Source organism: Sebastes fasciatus, chromosome 19 (assembly GCF_043250625.1).
Source record: "Sebastes fasciatus isolate fSebFas1 chromosome 19, fSebFas1.pri, whole genome shotgun sequence".
NCBI classification, from domain to species: Eukaryota; Metazoa; Chordata; class Actinopteri; order Perciformes; family Sebastidae; genus Sebastes; species Sebastes fasciatus.
Window position 1 is genome coordinate 7,146,528 of NC_133813.1, and position 20,987 is coordinate 7,167,514.

The following is a 20,987-nucleotide window of genomic DNA, read 5'->3' on the forward strand; positions in this document are numbered from 1 at the left end:
TCTGGCCCTGCGGACCAAAGCTACGGTCTCCCCTGCATCCTCCGACCACCGCTAACACTGTTTAACCGACTGGCTTCACTAGATATAACTTTGCGGTTTTGGTGCTTCTGGGTAGTTTGTGTTGGAGTTTTGGGTGAACAGCGTAGCCACATGCAAGCGTGCATGGGACACCGACCCAGGTGATTTATACGTGTAAGAAGTTACAAACGGTCCCTTTAAAATAAGTATTTTTTTTTTAAGCCATATCATTTTATGTATATAATATTTTGCTAAGATATTTAAATAAAGATATCAAATTAATTATGTAAATCTCATCTGCCAAAAAAATCTGGGATTGTTAAAAGTGATTAATATCTCCATCTTTTTAAAAAATGTTTTTAGAAGTTCTTCTGTAAATCAAACCAAAAAGAATTTGCGTGAAAACAATCTACAAACCACTAGTTTCCCCCTCAAAGTGCATTTATTAACAATTAAAATAATGGCAACTATATCGATCAAATCGGCCGATATTATGTTTTTATCACGCGACCCAAACGTCCTCTACGACACGTATTGTGGAAGCTGTAGTTTCTATCACCAGCTCGCTCCTTCACATACTTAACAGCTCCTCTGCTCTACAACTACAACTCCCATAGTGCAGCGCGACGCAGAACGTGATCTACGCGTTGTGTGTAGCGTAGTAGCCAGACAGAACCATGGCGTTGTACCACAGCTCTGTGTGACAGGTTAGCATCTGATAAACACAACAACACCTCCTCCAGGGTAAGGGACGCGGCTGCGCACTGTTATCCGGTACAGACAACCAACAGCGGGGTCGAGAAGAATAGAAAAGATGGGGTCCCGAATCAAGTAAGAATGTTTATTTATCTGCTGTGTTTATAACGGTTAACTGATAGTTAGCATCATGCTAGCTGTGTTACAGTGAGTCATTGAGAGGAAGATACATACAGAGACAGAGAGAGAGAGAGGCCTGACTTGTTGCGACACAATCTAAAAACACTGGTGCTGCTCCACTGAAACAAAGCATTTTTAAGTGTCTCTTATGTGTTTTGAGCTTCTACTAATCATTCACAGTATAATGCATGTGTAGCTTTGTAAACAGAGGTGTGTAGCAGTGAGCTGCTCTGTTTATGCAGCTGCAGCTAATGTAAACATAACGTTACCTGTGTTCCTAAACCGGACGCTAGTTTTCAGGACTATAAACAAGGGTTTGGGTTGTCCTCTATAGGGCTAATGTCACCCCTCGTGTAAATATTGTAGGGCTATGTGACAACCAACAACCAAATTAGGACATTTTGGTGGTGTATTTATGGGGAAGGAGCTGATGAGTTATTATAGTTTAATTGTAGGAACATTATTGTCTGTACTATTGTCTGTAAGAATATATATATATATATATATATTTATCCCCATGGGGGCAATTCATTTGTAGCATTCCTAGTCCATCCATTCATCCATCCATTCATCCATACAACAGACAACCAATAATTAGTTAAGTCAAAGGAAACATATTAAAGGCATGGGGCAGTTGGAGGGACAAGTTACAATAAGAACCATATAAATATATAGTATTATAGCAATAAAAGCCAACAAATAAGAAACAATATATAAGAACAATATATGTTAAAATTCCTCTAAATAACAGTCATTTGAAAATGGGTATGGTCTGTTCAGCAGCTTAACAGCAGAAGGGATAAAGGACTACTGTATTGATTCTCAAAAACACTTTGTATCACAACTCCAGACTAACTTTCGATCTCGGTTGCACTGGTGCGCTTTACGTTTTTTATTTAAAGGTCCCATATTTTAAAAAAACATGTTTTTTTTTAATTATAAAGCAGGTTTAAGTGCTAAATAAATACTGTGAAAGTATCGAAACGCTCAATCCACAGGGAAATATACCTAGTCTGTAATCAGAAACTCTGCATTTGAAACAAGCCGTCACAAATATACAATATTTAAACCCTTTACACAGATTTAAACGTAAACATTCTAAATGTGTTTCAGTTTATTTCCTGGTTGCAGTGTATGTGAATGTCATCAGCTGACGGGAAGTACACATGGACCAAAGCTGTTGCCTAGCAACGCAATTCTGTAAATTCCGCAAAATGCGCTAAAACGGAGCGTTTCAGACAGAGGGTAAATACAGGCATATTCAGGCAGACAGTTTCTACTAGAACTTGTAAACATGTTCTAGTAGAAACACAAAATACAAGTATGAACCTGAAAATGAGTACGATATGGGACCTTTAATACTGCTTGCATACTGATTTTTGTTAGGAAGTTAATCAGGCCTCTCTATTATCTATTTTATAATGCTGTGAAAACATCTCCTTCAAACAACTGCATTTATTCAAGTTTCTTGGCAAAAACTACACTTCTCAAGATTACATTTGAATGAATCATAACGTTAGCTCATTTCTCATTTTTTACTGGACAGAGACTGCATGCACCATAACGCCCCGTTAACTAGCTCTCATCCCTGGTTTCATCTATTGTTGGTGGTCAAACAAGCCGGCGTCTTATTCTCAAAACACCAGCATGCAAATTATTGGATTAACGTGAGATGTCCTCAGACCAAACGTTTCCTTGTATGCAGCTGACCTGTGTTGACTTAGAATTGCTTCAGTCAAATGCAACCCTAACAGGGCGGAACGGTAGCTTAGCTATCATTGAGGTTACAGAGGTCATGTCTTCTGTATTGTTTCTGGGAACAGTTTCTATTCTGTAATTACACACAGTGGTTAGAAGGCTGATTATTGTTTTGACAAAAGATATTTAAATGTGACTGTGACTCAATCTTTCTCCACCATAATATTTTGGGTGTAAGTGTCTTGGAGAGTGAAATAATATAATAATATAATATATATTATTATTATTATAGAATATATTTTTCTAAAAGTCTGGCTACAGCAAGTTTTATTGTCCACAGCATATTCATTAGATAAGTAAATGTTTCTCAAATTGAACCTCCATTCCTTACTGTTGGTCACAGTTAGATTACCCCAATTTTATTAAAAGGCAGCTTGGCTCACAGCAGTATTGCTCTGAAAGCAGCAGCCTCCTCCAGTTCACTACACCTTCTTTCTGATAGCTGTCAGTCTGGTGTAGACAGCTGAGCACAGTCTGTGGTGCTGAAAGGACAGCGGCAGGCCAGTCGCATGCAATGCTGGTACAAATCTTTATAATTAATTATTACACGGCTGTGTTGAATACTCGATTCTGATTGCTCAATCTCTGCGTTCTGCGGTCTGTAATTTCTGTGTAAGAGACCGTTGCTATGGGCGCAGCTCTGATGTCTGACTCTGGCGGACGTTTTTTGTGTCAAAATATTGATTTCTTAAGTAAGTAGCTGTGTAATAAGCGGGATAATGTACAGCTAGCGGGTCATTGTTGTGAAAGGATCCCTTTCAGGGCGATGAGAGACCCCTCCGCTTCGCCTCGGGGTGCAGCACCGTCCTGTCGGGGATTCTTTCACAACAATGACCGGCTCGCTGTACATTATCCCTTACATAAATACAAAATGAATGCAGCTTGCGGGCTTCAGAAAAAAAAACCTCTGCTACTGTATATGGCCTTTTCCATACAGCAGATAATGTTAAATTTGTCTACACCAAAAACTCTCAAACTCTTGAGAGGCCAGGTATGCTTTACACGGGAGGACATTTTCCAAGGACCCCCTCATAATTGTAACAGCTTGTTTCCTGTTAGTAAAGTCTGAAATAAACAAATTTTTTTTAAAGTTGAAGGCTACACTACATGATAAATATGCTTACTTTGCCTGAATTTTGTCCGTAACATGCAAAGAGCACAATGATAAGTTTTCATTCTCTGTTCCAGGGAGAGCCCTGAGTCCACTTTTGAGGTGTATTTGGAGGTCGCCCATCCAGGCACAAACAGCTCTGGTAAGTATCTGAAGGCTGGAGGTACAGCTAAAACTGCACTACATATGCGTCTTTTCTTAAGCAACAGAACTACAGAACTCTGTACTTAAGGGTAATGACCGAATTTTGTAGGTACTACCGATGTAAAACAAGATGTAACAGATAAATACATACTGTAGATATAAATTTAGTGAAGTTATTTATTATTAAAATAATGAATTGTACACCAGCAACTTGGCAAAAAATTCTTCAAATACACGTTGTAAAATGGTCGTAAGTCAAAGCGGTTGGGAAAAGCTGTTGTAGAGCTAAATGATAAATGTTGGCGGCTTTTTGCATCTGCAACATGTGACTAATTTCCTAGGTACTGAGGAAAGGGTTGTCGGCTATATTTCTGAGAACGTCTTCCTGTTGGAGTTTTGCGCCTGTCATCATTTCCTGTTCAGTCTTTAAGATGCCATATCCATCTCTACTGTGACACGCAAATCTTCTGTCTGACTTCCTCTGCTGTTTTTAAATGTGGAACCATTTGGTCTTGATTGTGTTTTGTTTCGGTCTGCTTCACAGAACAGCTTCACACATTCACTTAGGTCTTTTTATATACAACCGAAGACTCGTTTATAGATCAGTATTAATGAAAAGTATGCACAGGAGTTTTATGGTATGGTATGCATGATTGGAATTAGCTTGTAAACTGGCTACTTTGTGAAAAAATCAGGTCGTAGACGTCGTCTCTTAACTTTATTCTCTCGTCTCAAGTTGCTAATTGGACTGTAAACAACGAGCAGCGCATGGAAAAGGAAGTATTGTCCTGCATATCCGCTGGCTACACCAGCACCTACATGATAAATTAAGAGATTAAATACAACCCCTGCGCCTTACTCTGCGCCCAGATTACGCGCCGCTTAACTCGCAAAAGTATAGTCGGACACGCCTTAAATGTGCCATGCACTTCAGACCATGCGCTATAGAATGTTTAAATGGGGCCCATTGTCTTAAGTCAAAAAGAAATGTGCTCCATTAGTTCCTGTTCACATCTCCACAGTCATTTCATGTCCGTCCGTTTTTAACAGGGCCGGAGGTGCGAAGACAGTACCCTGAAGACTACACAGAGCAGGTTTGACTCACCCTCCTCCTCACAGTTATTCATTGGTTTCTTTTCCACCTGTAGTTCTTTCTTTGTTTCTTGTACTCATATGTTGTACACAGGCTTCATTTGTACCAATGCATGTACCATTGTTGTGTGTTTATTTATGTCTGAGACAGGAAGCTTGGGTAACGTGGAAATACAAGTGATTTCCACGTTTTTCTTTGGTTCCTCCACATCCCATCAGCCCCTCAAACATTTTTTTCACTTTAATGCTATGGAACATTATTATTACAGATTGATGATACTACTGTGCTCTATTATCTGTCATCTGGGTCTCACAGGAAACTCTTCAGACTGTGCCCAAGTTCTGCTTCCCCTTCAGCATGGACAGGTACACACACACACACACACACCCACACACACACACATACACACACGATTGTTTGTGTTACTTAGTATTTTTATGCCTCCGTGCCTGCGAAAGCCACGGCCAGAGGCTTTATATTCACGGGTTGTACGTCCGTATTGGCACAAACCACCACTTGGACTCAAGGATGAACTGATCAGAATTTGGTGGTCAGAGGTCAAAGGTCACTTAGACCTCACAAAACACGTTTTTGGTAACTCAAGAATTCATATGCTTATTATGACAATTTCATACAAATGTCTAAAAGGATAAAAAGATGAAGTGGTGACATTTTGGAAAGACATGGATGTAAACTACTTTACATCCATGTTTTATTACTTTTAATCTGAAGTTTTCGATTGATTTAATAGATGTACACTGTGTTCTTTTGTAGTTGTTTATAAAAGGACTTTTTGAATTATAATTGTCTGCCCCTCTCTCTCTCTCTCTCTCATTCTCTCTCTGCCGTCTGAACCTCTCCCACCCTGCAGTCTCACAGTCAACCAGGTCGGCCAGAACTTCACATTTGTGTTGACTGACATTAAGAGCAAACAGAGATTTGGCTTCTGTCGCCTCTCCTCAGGTGCCCACACCTGCTACTGCATTCTCAGGTGAGTTTGCCCCTGGCTTCAGGAGGTATTTGGTAGGTAGTCGAATACCTTTCTGCTATAGTACCAAATAGAAAAAGAGTTTTGTTAAAGGAAAGCACCTACAGTATTTAGCCTGATTTTTGTGTGCAATCTGGCCATCAGCTCTATGAATTTATTGGTATATATTTTAAATATTAAAAACAAAAAATCTATTAAAACAATAATTTGAAAATCAGGATGTTGACTATAAAAAACCTTTTACAGTACCAACATTCTCACTCACAAACTATGTAAAGCTCATCTTTAAAACATATTTAAAACATTGTTTTTCAGCTACCTGCCCTGGTTTGAAGTCTTCTACAAGCTGCTTAATATCGTCGCAGATTACACCATCAAAGGCCAGGTAAGTCCTGACAGGTGACTTGTCTTGTTATGGGGACATTGTGTTGTATCAGATTTCTCTACTTCAGTCAGGGATTTGTAGACTAGTGTCTTCACTGAAAGTGTGGCTGTATTTCAGCTCTCATCAGTATTTTGCTTTTGAGCTAAATTTAGAGCTGCGTTTCTTTTTAGCTGCAGTGTTCACCCAGATTTGTCACGTTTGCTTCAGATAATGAAGAATTAGGAAAATGGCAACAATAACAGACACTAATAAATGAGTTTACATGCAAACAGTTTCCTGTTATAGACTATAGCAGCATGTTAATGTCTCTTCTTCTCAAAAAGCTGTACGCCTTAGAAGGTCATTGTATGACTTTGCAGCAGTTATTCTGTGCAGTTTGTCTTCCAACTGACTCATTTGACTTTGGAGCTGTGTTTCTGTTTCTTGCATGAGGTCATGCATTTTTTAACTGGCCATTTCATGATCTTCTGAATGTTTCAGGAAAGCCAATGGCAAGAGTTCCTGGTGTCACTACATACGCTCCCCATCCCTGAGCCCGGGGTCCCTGTTCATCTCGGTGTGGTGAGTCTGACTTCACCACATCACATCAAGCTCAGTTTAAACTGGAAATACTGCTATCTGTTTTCCTCCCCAAAAAAATAATGTCACTGATAGTTGAATCACCCTGTTAACATATGAGACTTCAGTATTGAAGTCACACTGTCATGATTAAAAGTAGCACTGACACTCTTGTTTTCTGCTTTCTCCAGCATTCCTTCTTCACTGTGCCTGACACAAGGGAACTCCCCAGCATACCTGAGAATGTGAGTGTTCACATCCCAGTCAAACGTCAGTTCAAACTTCGCATAAACAAAAAAGAAAATCTCATCAAAACTGTCTTAGTTAGTCTCCACTGTTCCAACAATCACCAACTCTGGTGTGGTCAAAATAAACCCTTAACTCAGCGAGTTAGATGTGAAAATATGAAGGTTCTACATGCTGTTTTCCCCCTATTGTCTCTCTCTCTCTCTATTCTGAGACAGACCATTAAATTAGCAAAATAATAAGACAAAAAATGCCCCAAAAATCTTTTGTCTAGTACATTTTGTACTTTGGAACTGCAAATACATTATACATGCTTGCGTTATCAATGCGTAACGCAATGCTTGCGTAATATCCAGAATGAGGAAGAACTAGTGGAGCAGGCAAACAGCAGGAATCTCATATAGTATAATCCAGTGGTTCTCAAACGTTTCTGTCTTTCCTCCCCATGGAGGACGAAATATTTTCATCTTTTCAGTTGGTCTTGGTTTGGTTGTTTGGGCCACAGCAGGGTTTGACTGACAGCTTTCACACCAGTCCAAATGAACCCTGCAGTATTCTTTTAAGACCAAAATGTTGGGAGTTTATTTATGTGAAGCTAAATGTTGCTAGCTAAGACCTATACTATGACACATAGTGCAGGAGTATGAATGGATGTGAATGGGGGCAAGTAGCCTGTAGAAGGGGTAGTATAAATCTTTTGCTAACAGATACTGTATTATATATACAAATCTGTATGAACACTTACTTACAATATGTAGATTTTATCACCTGAGGCAAATTTGACACCGTGAAAATAAATAAATACATGATAAAATTAGATTAAATCTAAATGATGAAATACTGAGTCATGCATTTGATCAAGAAAGTTAGCATTTTTGGTGTAATAAATGGTAATAATGAGATAACAAGTCATACTTTTGGCCTACTATGCTGTAATTATGAGGTATGAGAACTCTTCTTCTAACTTGCAGCCTTCACCCGCCCAGATTGCAAATAAAATGCATTGCTGTTTAGCACTTGTCAGTTGAAATAGCCACTGGATACTAAGTTTGACTTGAACCAAAGTTTATACCATTCATACTAAATCATGGTCCACTGGTTTTTACCCTCACAACTAACTCCCATTTGTTTTTTTCTCTTATTGTGTTTGACCCTTGCAGAGAAACCTAACAGAGTACTTTGTAGCAGTAGATGTCAATAACATGCTTCATCTGTACGCTAGTATGCTTTATGAACGTCGAATCCTCATCTGCTGTAGCAAACTAAGCACTGTAAGTAGAGTCCACTTCCTGTTTCTTCTCTCTTCTACGGCTCTGGTCTCTTTTTAAAGGGGACATATCACTTTTTCAGTGCTTGTGCTCACACATCTGGTTATCTGGAGTGTCTACCAACCCACAAACTGTGAAATAAGACAACCCAGTCAGTTTTTTTTGTGGGCTGCCTAAATCAGAAAATATGTAATTCAACAAGCCAATCAGATTTGGATCCCCTTCCTGTGTAACATACATACCCAATGAGCATATGTCCCCTTTAAATCTTTCAGTAATGAGTTGGTCTGTTAGAGTTTACAAGACCAGCTTTTACCCTGTGACCTCTCTGAAAAGAGTTTACAAAATGTTTTCTTTTCGATGTGATTTTGATACTTTAGAATGAAATGTTTGAGGTGTTTTTTCTCCTGACCTTGAATGTACCAAACCCTGAATTTGAAATTGTATTCATGCAAAACAAATTACTGCCAAATTACCTCAATATTTACCTAAAAATGTATTGAAACTTACTTTATTATAAACATTTAATAATTATATTCCGCTATTTAGCTGGTAATTTATTTAATACATTAAATAATATAATAATATATTTAATCTATTAGCAAATAACTTCTTTGAAATTTCTTTAAAAAACTCCCTGAATCATGACATTAGCTACCAGGTTACATTTGTGTAGACAATAAGTCACACAACGGTGAGATTTGTGCCTGATCAGAAGTGTCTTCTATTAGTTTTCCACCTCTGATGAAGAGCAGCGCACAGCCGCTTCTCAAGCCTAAGGGCCCTATTTTAACCATTATATGCTATTTTAGCATAAATTGTATTTTAAACTGTCAGCTGTTTAAATAACTGCACAATGTGAAATCCCATATCATGTATTTTGATATCTGTCTTTGTCTACAGTTAACAGCTTGTGTCCATGGGTCTACAGCCATGTTATATCCAATGCACTGGCAACATGTTTACATTCCTGTCCTGCCTCAACATCTATTAGACTACTGCTGGTGAGTATGCTGGCTGTCATATACACTCCAAACCTCTTTTATAGATTTTTTACATGAACATTGTCACATTTTGGTCCACAAAATAAACCTCCTATATGCAAAATAATATTAATATAAAAAAATAATAATAAATAAATAAAAGACATAAATGAATGCATTTAAAAAATAGTATCTACAAAATCCTAATATACAAATAAAATACAAAAAAATAAAATAAATAAATAAATAAAATAAAAGACACAAATCAAATATATATTCCTACATTCATCTGCACCATGGTTTCAAACTTATTCTTTTTATATGTTTGATAAAGTTTTGTCTGCATGTTATGATAATGATTATGATGATGGTTGATGATGGTTTTTTATTAAGATTTTAGGTTATAAAGTGCTAAAGTATAGTCAATAACATTAACTTTAAAAAAAACCTACACCCAGCTATTATCTCAGGAATAAATGTATGAAACTGGCTCTTTTTTTCAGTGCCCCAATGCCCTACCTCATCGGAGTACATTCCAGCCTGATGGAGGTAGGTGTCTATAACTGCCACAAAGAATTACAGCGAACTTTTTTACCCTTCTTCCTCTGGTACTGACAGGTTTTAAAACTGCATAGCACCCACCTGTCTTTTACAAGCACTTTGTATCTTCAGTGGACTCTGTGTTTCCCTTGCTTGTAGAAAGTTCGAGGGATGGCTCTGGATGATGTGGTGGTCCTGAATGTGGACACAAACACCCTGGAAACACCCTTTGATGACCTCCAAACCCTGCCCAATGATGTGGTGAGGAACTACTGCACAGTACACAATTTGTTTTATGGACAGATAAATATGGACAGATAAAACTGTGTTCTAAAGGACTGTGACTTCATTTTCCCCCGCAGGTCTCATCTTTAAAGAGTCGTTTGAGGAAGGTTTCAACAACAACTGGGGACGGCGTGGCTCGAGCCTTCCTCAGGAGTCAGGCGGCTCTGTTCGGCAGCTACAGAAACGCTCTGCAGATCGAGCCGGTCAGTACGTACTGTAGACCAGAGACATGAAGGATAAAGGGAACAAAGAAAAAATGATAGAATTGATCCTTTCATGTGAGTTTGGGTATGATGGCACACCCAAGGTCACATGGGTATGCCCATATCCTTCAATATCGACGACAACAACATTTTTACAAGGTCAAAGACCAGAGGGGTGTACTACGAAGCGAGATTAGCGGGTTAGCGATGTATGTGGAGCCTAAAGTGACAGTTTCCAATGTCACGAAGGTCACGAAGGGCGACTGGACACTGAATATAAAATACTGAATGTGTTAGAGTTGTACAGGACTGTGACAGCTGGTGTGTTTTCCTGCATTTTCAGGGAGAGCCAATAACATTTAATGAGGAAACCTTTATGAACCATCGTTCCAGTGCCATGAGACAGTTCCTCCTGAATGCCATCCAGCTGCAGCTCTTCAAACAGGTACGCACATATACGCACACATCTGTATTCCACCCATCCTCTTACACTCACTCAATACATTTTGTGGTTCTACCTGCAGTTCATTGACGGCCGGTTGGACCTGTTGAACGCAGGAGAGGGTTTCAGTGACGACTTTGAGGAGGAGATCAGCATGGGCGAATATGCAGGTGAGTCCCTAGTGATGATGTGTTTGTGTGTCACTTATAAACTGGGTCCATAAGTGTGTTGTTGCGTTCGGCGTGAAAAATAACAGACCATGCAAAGCCCAGACACTTTTTGGCTGGACCGCAGAGGGCCACCCCTACAAACGCAAAAGTATGAGTGACGGAGTGAGTGACTGAGTGACTGAGTGATAAAGTTACATGGTCGGCCGAGTGTTGGAGTTTCCTCATTGGCTGTTTCTCTTTCAAAATGAAAAGGCGGGAACAGTCCTTTATTTACGTTTTCAGGGGATGAGTGATCGCCTCGCTTTCCAGCATTGGATGCTTGATTGGCTGCCATGCGACACAAGGCACTAGGCACTGAACGCTTTGCCTCGTATTCGTCCTTTGCTCGTGGGCTGCTGTGATCTGCTTTCAAACCGGAACCAACGTAGCGTTTCGTTTGGAAACTTTCCTCCCTTACATCACGAAAACAGTTCACCGAAATGTTTTTCTGAAAATATTTTATGCGAGAAATAAGCCATGCAGTTGCAGTTTATTTTGGATGGACAACTTTTTCTAGGGAGTTTCAAGAGGTGGCGGGTCGCAACGATCCCGGACGCCCCTGATTTGCATGAAGTTGCCTTGACCTCAACTTTATAGAAATGAGGTTCTCTCAAATCGCGCCGCCACGCTACCAGAATGCCTTGCACAGCTGCTTACATAGACATCGAATTGGAAGCATGGAAAGGACGGAGACTATCTAATGCACCATTACATTTAACATTATAGACATGACCACTAACTATCTGTGTATCAATTTAGCCACAAGTTCACAGACTGACCATACACGGTCCAGCCATATACTCGGCTTTGACCGAATCTTGTTTCTTTGTTCCCTTTCCTGTTTTGACTGTTGCTTTTGCTGGCTGTAGTAAATACAAGTCAAAAGTCTCGCCTGAAAACCATCATATCCACCACAGATATCAGATTAAAAAGACCATCAAACCTGATATTAACTTATCACTACAGTGGTATGAAGTTATTGATATTATTTGCATTCTTCACAAACGATCGTTGATTTTTACGCTTCTGAGCGGCCACTCTGACAACTTCTGTTTGATACCATATTGTTATAAATGAATACCGACACACTCTGTTCAGTCAACAAGACTGTTTTTATAATAATAATATCAGCTGATCCCTGAGCTGAATGGGAGGACTAATCGTTGTTTTGTCAGACTGCTGTAGAAGAAAGTCTGTCAGTCGTTCATGCTGTACGTCACATTATAAATCTGCTCCGATATTTAATCAACTGCAGTCATGAGGAGATCACAAGCAGCAGATGTCATTCTAACACAACACATTCCAACTTCTGGTCCAAACAGGAAGTTAAAAGACAAAACAATGGACTTTGAACACTTCCTTATTGCTGAAACAATATGTGTTGACCTTTTACGTTGACCTTTTATTGTTATAACCTCCCCACAGGCAGTGACAAGACCTACCACCAGTGGCTGTTCACTGTGAAGGTGAGCTAGTCTGAATGCTTCTACCTACACCAACAGCACACTACCCTAAAGAATACACTGCATGCTTTTTCTGGTATTTCTAAAGATATATGTAGTTAATTCCATTAAAAGTGTGGTTTTGCCTCTGTAATGGATGAAGCAGCCTCTAGGTGCTGCTAGCGAGCTTTAGACCTTTACTCATGTCCGCATACAGTTTGTCCATTTGCCTTCTGAGAGCAAATCGTCATAATTCGCTATCTCCTCTCAACATTGACTCAATGTTTTCTGACAGAAAGGAGGCGGGGCTATCATCAACACAGTGAAGACCAGGGCGAACCCTGCCATGAAGACCGCTTACAAGTTTGTAAGCACGTCTCTGGCTCCTGTTACACATTAGAAAATTAACTGTTAGCTAGAATGGCAATGATCTGACTTTGTTTTTATGTTTGTTTGACAGGCTAAGGATCATGCAAAAATGCGTATCAAGGAAGTCAAGAGCCGGCTTAAGCAGAAGGTATGTCGGGCTACACTGCTGAAAAGCCATTCTGGGTCAATTTTTGCTGTTCTTTCTGCTGGTTTGTAAATTTGAGAGTTTCAATCTTGGCTCCAGGAGCAAAGGTGATGACAGTTCTTGGTCTGTCCCTCACAAAAAAATACCTTAAACGCTAGCCTGACTTACCTTAACTGAGCAGCGCCATCACTCCTTTTCGCCTGTGTCAAACTCCACCTCCTTCTTCCCCCCCCCATCTACAGGAGCAGGCAGAAAACGGCTTCTCCACAGCAGGGTCAGCGGTCATCGATGACGACAACACAGCAGGCTTCCCCTCTTCCACCAGTGCAGTGAGGAGGGAGGGGGCGCTGCGAACCTTGGACGACCACAGGCCGATCACTGTGCATTTTGGACAGGTGGGCAGAAATATGGCAGGGCGGGGACGTGGTCTCTCTCTCTCTCTCTGCAGAAGTCTAGTTATCTCTCAGAACACTTGAATTACAATATGCTGAAATATTATTATGGTATTTCTGCCCAAATGATGCCAAAAAATTGTTGCCTACTGAAACTTTAAGCATTTTAAAGAACCTTAATATTCTCCATGAGCTGTGTGTAGCAGCCACTGCTGCAGCTCCACCTGCTGACTGTGTTGATAGGTGGGCCTTCCTCAATGTCACAAATTAATGAGCAGGATTGCTTTTTGGCAATACTGGATATTTATATTTCTGATTTTTTTTGCATCAACATGATGATTGATTTGTCAGTTTTTTAGTTAGTTAGGATTAGTTCAAAAATAGCATGATGGACTGACTTTATTTCTCTTGTAATTCTTTGCACTGCACCAATTGAACAGTTTCACATTGTCAACTGCACATTTTTTTACACAATTTAATTTTTTCTATTCCCATAAAATGTCTCTAAGTGTTGCTACAGTAGATAATCCCTGTGGGTCTCTCTGATGTGGACGTAGGTATGTCAAATTTAGTTGTGTTCCCTTTTTCTCATATTGTGTTTTCTCTTCTGCAGGCACGGCCACCAATGCTGTTGAAGAGACCGAGCAGCAATGTGAGTCTGGAAAGCAGCGTTGACCAGTAAGCCTACCTCCATTATATACATTATATATCCCACTGTCCATGATGCAATAAAGAAATATAATAACATATGTAGATTGCCAATGCATGTACTCAAGGTAGAGGGGTTAAAAACTGCAGATAGGAGAGCAAGAAATGTAACATTACAAGTCCATATAGAGTCCTAAAACCCGGAAAAGAGTTAGCATTTTAGCATTTCTGGTTCCCTCGTCTGGAAGTCAATGGATTTTTTTGAATGGGTTTCTGGTTAGATGTCTGAAATAAAGTCTCTGGAAAAGTTGTCTGTTGCTACTTTAGAGTGAGACAATACAAAATAAGAACATATGATAGAAAATATCTATGATACAGTACTATTATACGTGACGTAAATAATGTTTTAACCCATACCAACAAGAAAAAAAACACATCAGTAGATAATCGAATGCAAACTTGATTATTGAGGATTTTTATTATTTTCAGTTTGATATCTGACGAGCACCCTAAAGTTGAAATCACATATTCTCACTTATCAGAAGAAGGTTAAGTAAGTTTAAAATGCAGCTTGTATGTAAAGTGGCCAATATTAGAGTGACATTATTCACTACAGTTGAAGGATAATGGAGATGAGCAGCATTAACTGCACACAGAGATTCTTTTTTTTGGATTTCTTTCCTCAATTAAACCAATTTTTTTTCATTGGTTTGTTTGTCCGTGCCATTGTGTCTAATTTCCTTTTTCAGCTAGCTGCTTCCTTTGGGCTCATTCAAATGAAGTGTGCAGTAACATACTAATCCTAATGCACCGTATGTAAATACAAACTAAAGTTGAAACTCTTCAAATTACTAATCCTCAACCGTCCTTTTCTGAATTTTCCCTCTTCTTTTCTTTTTTTAACGGACTTCATTAACATATATGTGTAATCAGCTGTGAACTTCCTGTTTTCCTGTCTTCCTTCTTCTTGCCGTAGCTCTATCCGTCCTACTCGTCACTACACAGTCTTTCTCTCAGAGGATTCGTCCGGAGACGAGCTCCAGTACGACGATGACTCCATCTCTGGCTTTCCTGACAGCTTGCTCTTCTCCGTCCCTTTTGAGTGGTCGCCTCTGTACGCATCTCTCTGATTGCCTTTGCACTATTGACTCCTTTCTCATCTCTTTTCTTTGTCTTTCCTAATGGCATGTGTGTTCATGTGTTTTTAAAGCTTCACATGCAGGATAAAAATCCTGGGATTAGGTTTCGATTAGAGGGATAAGCATAAAATTATGATATAACTTGGAAAATGCACATAAAAATTTGTTAATGGAAACACAAGAATAAAAATGTAGGTGCATCTTTATTTGAGGTAAAATGTCAGTGGTTGGGTTGGGTACTGTGTAGCCATGAAGTGAATAACTACAAGTCAAACACTGTCCCTGCAGGCCACAACCGTACCGCTCCCTGAAGGAGGTTGAGATGATAGATGTGGACGATACTGGGTTTGGGGCAGAAAGTCACACTGCCCCTCCCAGCCCGGTTAATGAGAGGTTCTCCAACGTCAACCTGCTGGGCGACATCTTCGGCTGCCAGGACGAGCCTGACAGCCTACCAATGACCTTGGCTAAAAGTCTGGAGGACCTGAGGACTCCCAAAATCTCTGAGGAGCTGCAAGCAAAGTTCACCTACCAGGTCAGACGTCCAAATGCTCTGTAGCTAAAATTAAGTAACTTTAATGAAAATCAGTGCTGACGTGTGTGACGCATTAGCTATGTTTTGATATTGTACTGAATCCAGTGGGCCCCTGGAACGTAGGAAAAGGTAGGAAAAGGTAGGAAAAGGAAGGAAAGACGCATGAATTAGGAAATGGTTGTCAGTAATATAAGTTTTAGGCAGATTTACTGGGCTGGTATGGTCTTTTTAAAGTTTGAATTATTTCTTGTGTTTGCAGCGGATGGACCTGAGTCTGGGTGAACACTCGCGAACGCTTCCAGGCCTCAAGCTCCCCAACCCTTACAACAAGCTGTGGGGTATAGGTCAAGACGAAACAGCCTTGCCCGTTTGTGTGCCGCCCACCTGCGACAGACCTCCGCCTGTCCAGGTTGCCGTGAAGATGGACTCTCCGAGCCACGAAAGCTCCGACCCGGGCCCCGACACTTTGGACCCTTCCACCTCCGGCAACATCACCATCCCACGTCCCCACGGAAGGAAGACGCCCGAGCTCGGTTCTGTGCTGGCACCCCCCGCGGCCCAGTTGCGCTCTAAACCAGCGGGAGCCAGTGAAGGAGGGACTACTTCAGGGGGACAGGAGTTTCGGCAAGCCCTGGGCATGACCACAGATGGAGACCTGCTGAAGCCCATCAAGGCCTCTGAGGACAGTATAGATCTGATGAGTCTTCTAGACCCCCTTAACAGATCAGCACCCATCAATTCCACGTCATTGAGTGACGGGGTAGATATCGGCGTGTCGTCATCTTCCTGCAAACCAACACTACCACCCAGGCCTTACCCACAAGGCTTGCCTCCTTTCCCACTACATCCTCACGCATCACTCAACCCTTTTGCCCAGTCTCTGCAGCACACCTCCCCTCAAATGCGTTACTCACCTACTGTAAGTGGGAATCCTTTCAATATGGTCTACGGGCCTCCACCGGGCTCTTACTTACACACTCCGGCCCAGCCACAGTCCTTTTCTACACTACCGGGGCTCTCTTACAGACAGCATTCACCCGGCAGTTCAACTCTGCCACCCAACTACGGACTGCTCCAGTCAGCCTACTCCTCCTCCGTCACCTCCCTGCCTCACTTCTCTGCCAGCAATCACGCTCTTTCCAGTCTCGCGGACTCTACGTCTGTCCCCAGTACAGCCATGAACAAACTGGCAAAGCCACTTCATGTTGAGGGAGACAGCCAGAAGACTCAGGATCCTTTTGGGGATCTGCTGACTATGGCCAAGCCGGCTACACCCCAAAAAAAGAAGGTGGAGGACCTTCGGAGGAGGTGGGAAACATTTGACTAAAACCCTGTGAATATGTACTGATGTGCTCCTCTCTGTCACAACTCCCTCACAACTGTATCAGGACCTTCTATCGCATTTAATACTGCATCGGCGTTGATACACGCTACTCTGCTTATGCAACTCACAATCATGATAATAGCTTAAAATGAGTTAGTTAACATTAGCTTATTGGGCTTACATTATTTCCTCTGCAAGATAACATTAAAGTGGCAGTAGGCAGTATATTTTTGGCATCATTGGGCAAAAATTCCATAATAACCTTTCAGCATATTGTGATTCAAGTGTTCTGAGAGAAAACTAGACTTCTGCTCCTCCTCATGGCTCTGTTTTCAGGCTTTAAAAAATCTAATCAGTACACTACAAGATGATTCTGAAAACATTTGAGGTCAGAAATAGGCATTAACGTAACATAATATTGATTCATATTTGATCAGCGCGGCCGTGTTTGATCATTTGGTTGGAGTTCGCGAGTGATTGACAGCCGGCTCTCATAGACAGCAGCTGGACAGCAGACCTCACATCAGCTCTTACTGGTTGTTTTCCTCCGGTCTGTGAAATCTTGCAGATGCTGTTAGGAGCACCAGAGGTTACCTGTTTCATGCACTACTGTCACGATATAGCGACCGTTTTATAAAAATAACTTTTTTTAATCATGTTTGCTCCGATCTCTCCTACTTCAGCTTTAAACCCAACATTAAATTTCCTCACCGTCACATCCCTACCGCCCGCCCGAGCCCACGATATTTTCTAGTAAGGTCACCCGAACCCACCAGAACCAGGACTGAGCGGGGAAGACGGTTGCAGTAAAATGAGAGGTTTTCTAAAGGGAGTCTGGCAGCCGCAGATCTTTACGACACAAGGTGGCGGCGCTCATGGAAACACTACTGCTTTTGTCCGCAAGGGGCCGCCATCAAAATCAAAATGAAAGTTCCTTGTAGTAACTTTAAAGGTGCTTTGTTGACTGACTTCTTTATTTAAACGACGTGACATAATGAATGCTCTTGGACCAACAGTTTGTTTGGCTGCACTGTTGCTGACCCCAGTGGTCGATACATTTCACTTTGCCATTATAACCAATAAACACAAATTAACCAGAGCTGAGATCATAACTGTCAAATAAATAGCTTTAATTAGCAAAACACTATTTGTAAGTGGTACATTCACATATGTACTGTTTTTTTTATTGATTTATTACTTTTGTTTTTGACTACAATGATATGATTTTTCTTCTCCTCTTGTGTGTTGTGCATATGCAGTACATCAGAGACAATGACCCTTTTCAGACCTGGTATTAACACGCGTCCTCAGTGATCGGATCACAAGTGGGCAGCTCTAAATACAGGTGTGAATGCACTCAAGACGCATTGAGATCCGATCTTTCAGACCACATTCAGAGGTGGTCTGGGCCACATATGGCCACATTGAAGGAGCGCCTGTCAATTGACATCCCGCTGGGATCCACATGGTCTCTGTGCTCCTCATGTGAATACCACTGGTACAATAACTTTATATTTTGATGTTATAAAAATGTCAATAAAATGTACCCAAATTCATGAATATGTAGGATATTACTACAGACATTCCTGTAATATTACATCACAATGTCTGCTGTATTAGTCTCGTGTTTACTGCGTGTTTATTTGCATAAAGAGCGAGGAAGTGAGATCGGATCACAAGTGGTCACTCATGTGAAGACAATCTAATATCGGGTGTGAACAGACGTACCTAAAGCTGTCAACCTGTGATCCGATCACTGAGGAAGCGTGTTAATACCAGGTCTGAACAGGACCCATCATGTATCATTTACTGTGACAGAAGGTCCTGATCTAGTATGTAGGAATGTGGTGACACCCAACACACGCACACACACCTCCCTCCCCACTACCGTCAGCTCTGCTGCTGACCAATGACAAACAGGAGTGTGTGTCTGGTAAACAAATTTGCGAGTGAACACTTGGAACTCACCTGTACCTGTCTAAGGATCGCCTGAATCTGGATATTTTTTTTCATTTTTCCCGCCATTCTACCCAGGAAATCACACTCAAAGCCGGCCTTGCTTCAAGATATTCAGATGCCAACAGTTCTCAACTCACTCACTAACAAATCGCTTACAAAATTCTTTGCACAGCAGCCTCTCTTTCACCCGTCACCTGTCTTTACTGCCACCACGTTAGCGTAGCGCTGCTCAGTATAGATTTATAACTTTAGAACTAGCACGCAGTGTTTTTCCTGAAAGAGGATATATGTCACAATCACAACAGCATATGTCTTAATGATGTCAACTTAGCCAGTAGCTAGTCTGCTATAGTTGATCCTAATGGCATCATGGTACCGTAGCTGCAACGTGAGGTGCATCTCTATCATGCAGTTAGTTCACCCGTTGATATTTTTGGTAGCTTCCACGCACAGTATTATTGTTTTGTTGTTTTTTGGCCTTCATGATGAATCCCGTCTCACACTGACCTGTGAAAATGTGTTGCCTCCTACTGTTTTCTTTTTTTTAAAAAGAAACTTTTAAGAATAGCCTGTAAATGTCCCTAAAATGGTTTTAAACATTTCTGTCGAATTAAATATATATGTGGACTTTGAAACACTTTATTGTATATTCTGTTGTTTTAAAGGGTTCTTTTGCCAATTCCGCTGCTAATATATGCACTCTAATTTTCCTTCTGTTGTTTTTTTTTGCCTTTGACAATTATTATTTTGTGTTTGATGACAGTGATTGAGCTACTGAGTTACAGGCTGCTTACACATTGTGGTGTGGAGTACTGTGCGTAGAGAACAGATTTAATGCCTCTCACGATTTTGCCAACAGTTTCTATTTCAGCTGTTCCGACTTCTCCAACAGTGTGTCAGCCGATCTGCTGTGTTCATGTGTGGCCAAAAAGTCCTAAACGCTTCAAAGTGCTGTAGTGAGAGAGTGTGTGTGAGTGTGTGTGTGTGTGTGTGTATGTGTATGTGTGTACAGATGACACTTTATTTGTTCTCTGACTGATTAAAGACTGGTGACTAGTCTCCTATTGCACTTGCTTAAATACAAATATTTCATCATAACATGTCAGCTTCATTTGATTAAATTTCCACGACTGACTGAATTGTGCTGATCTACGCAGGACATATTCATCACCTTGTTACTTTTTTTTTTTTTTTTACCAATAATGTCCATGTCCATCTGTCTGTCTATTGGTGCAGATATCTTGTCCACTGCTTTATATTCCCATGACATTTAATATGGAAATGTATATGGTCCCTGAATGATTCCTGATTATTTGAACTTGTAAACCCCTGTTCTTTACGGAGGACGAAACCTGCCAAAATCAAAAATAAATAAATAAATAAATGACTCAATGAATAAATAAATAATGTCATTAGATGTAGCAATGCGCCGGGAAACGTGTCGCGGCACGTTTTGCAGCATCATCGCCCTGGAGGTTCCCCACTCTGAACGAGCTAAACCTTGGGGAGGAAACTGACTGTTGGTCTGAGCTCCAAACAGTTCATCTTCAGACGGTTGATCTGCAAACCTGTACCTGTACAAGGCAGCGGCAGGTGGAGCAGCAGCAAGACGATGACCCGCTGTATGATGGCCGATGACACACGTTGAGAGACCGCCCCTTCATTTGCATAATCAGGCAGAAATGCATAAAGAAATGGATAAAGAAAAGAATACAAAAGAAAAATAAGTTTTGGGAAATAAATAAGAGGTGAAATGCAAAGAGAAAATCATCTATAAATGAATATATAAATAAATGCATAAATAAATACACACTTTTAAACATAAATAAAAAATAAATAAAAATGAATGCATAAATAAGTACATTTGAAAATGAATACAAATAAATACATAAATAAATAACAAGGAAAATTAAACAGGAGTAAATAA

At 40.6% G+C, this 20,987-nt stretch overlaps 1 protein-coding gene across 2 annotated transcripts; it reads left to right on the forward strand.

The window, feature by feature from the left end:
• Positions 1-662: 662 nt before the first annotated feature.
• Positions 663-20,464, forward strand: dennd1a (DENN/MADD domain containing 1A). 2 transcript variants are annotated; one of them, XM_074618246.1, is made up of 23 exons: positions 663-849; positions 3,841-3,905; positions 4,958-5,001; positions 5,316-5,365; positions 5,872-5,991; positions 6,304-6,373; positions 6,854-6,934; positions 7,123-7,176; positions 8,338-8,448; positions 9,349-9,449; positions 9,932-9,977; positions 10,128-10,229; positions 10,331-10,456; positions 10,800-10,901; positions 10,981-11,068; positions 12,533-12,573; positions 12,845-12,916; positions 13,010-13,066; positions 13,306-13,458; positions 14,069-14,133; positions 15,080-15,217; positions 15,531-15,777; positions 16,037-20,464. In XM_074618246.1, the coding sequence occupies exons 1-23, from the start codon at positions 833-835 to the stop codon at positions 17,102-17,104; spliced, it is 3,018 nt and encodes a 1,005-aa protein (XP_074474347.1). In that variant the 5' UTR covers positions 663-832; the 3' UTR covers positions 17,105-20,464. The 2 variants fall into 2 exon arrangements, with proteins under 2 accessions (XP_074474347.1, XP_074474348.1); XM_074618247.1 differs by lacking the exon at positions 15,080-15,217 and having other exon boundaries at positions 664-849.
• The last annotated feature ends 523 nt before the right edge of the window (positions 20,465-20,987 follow it).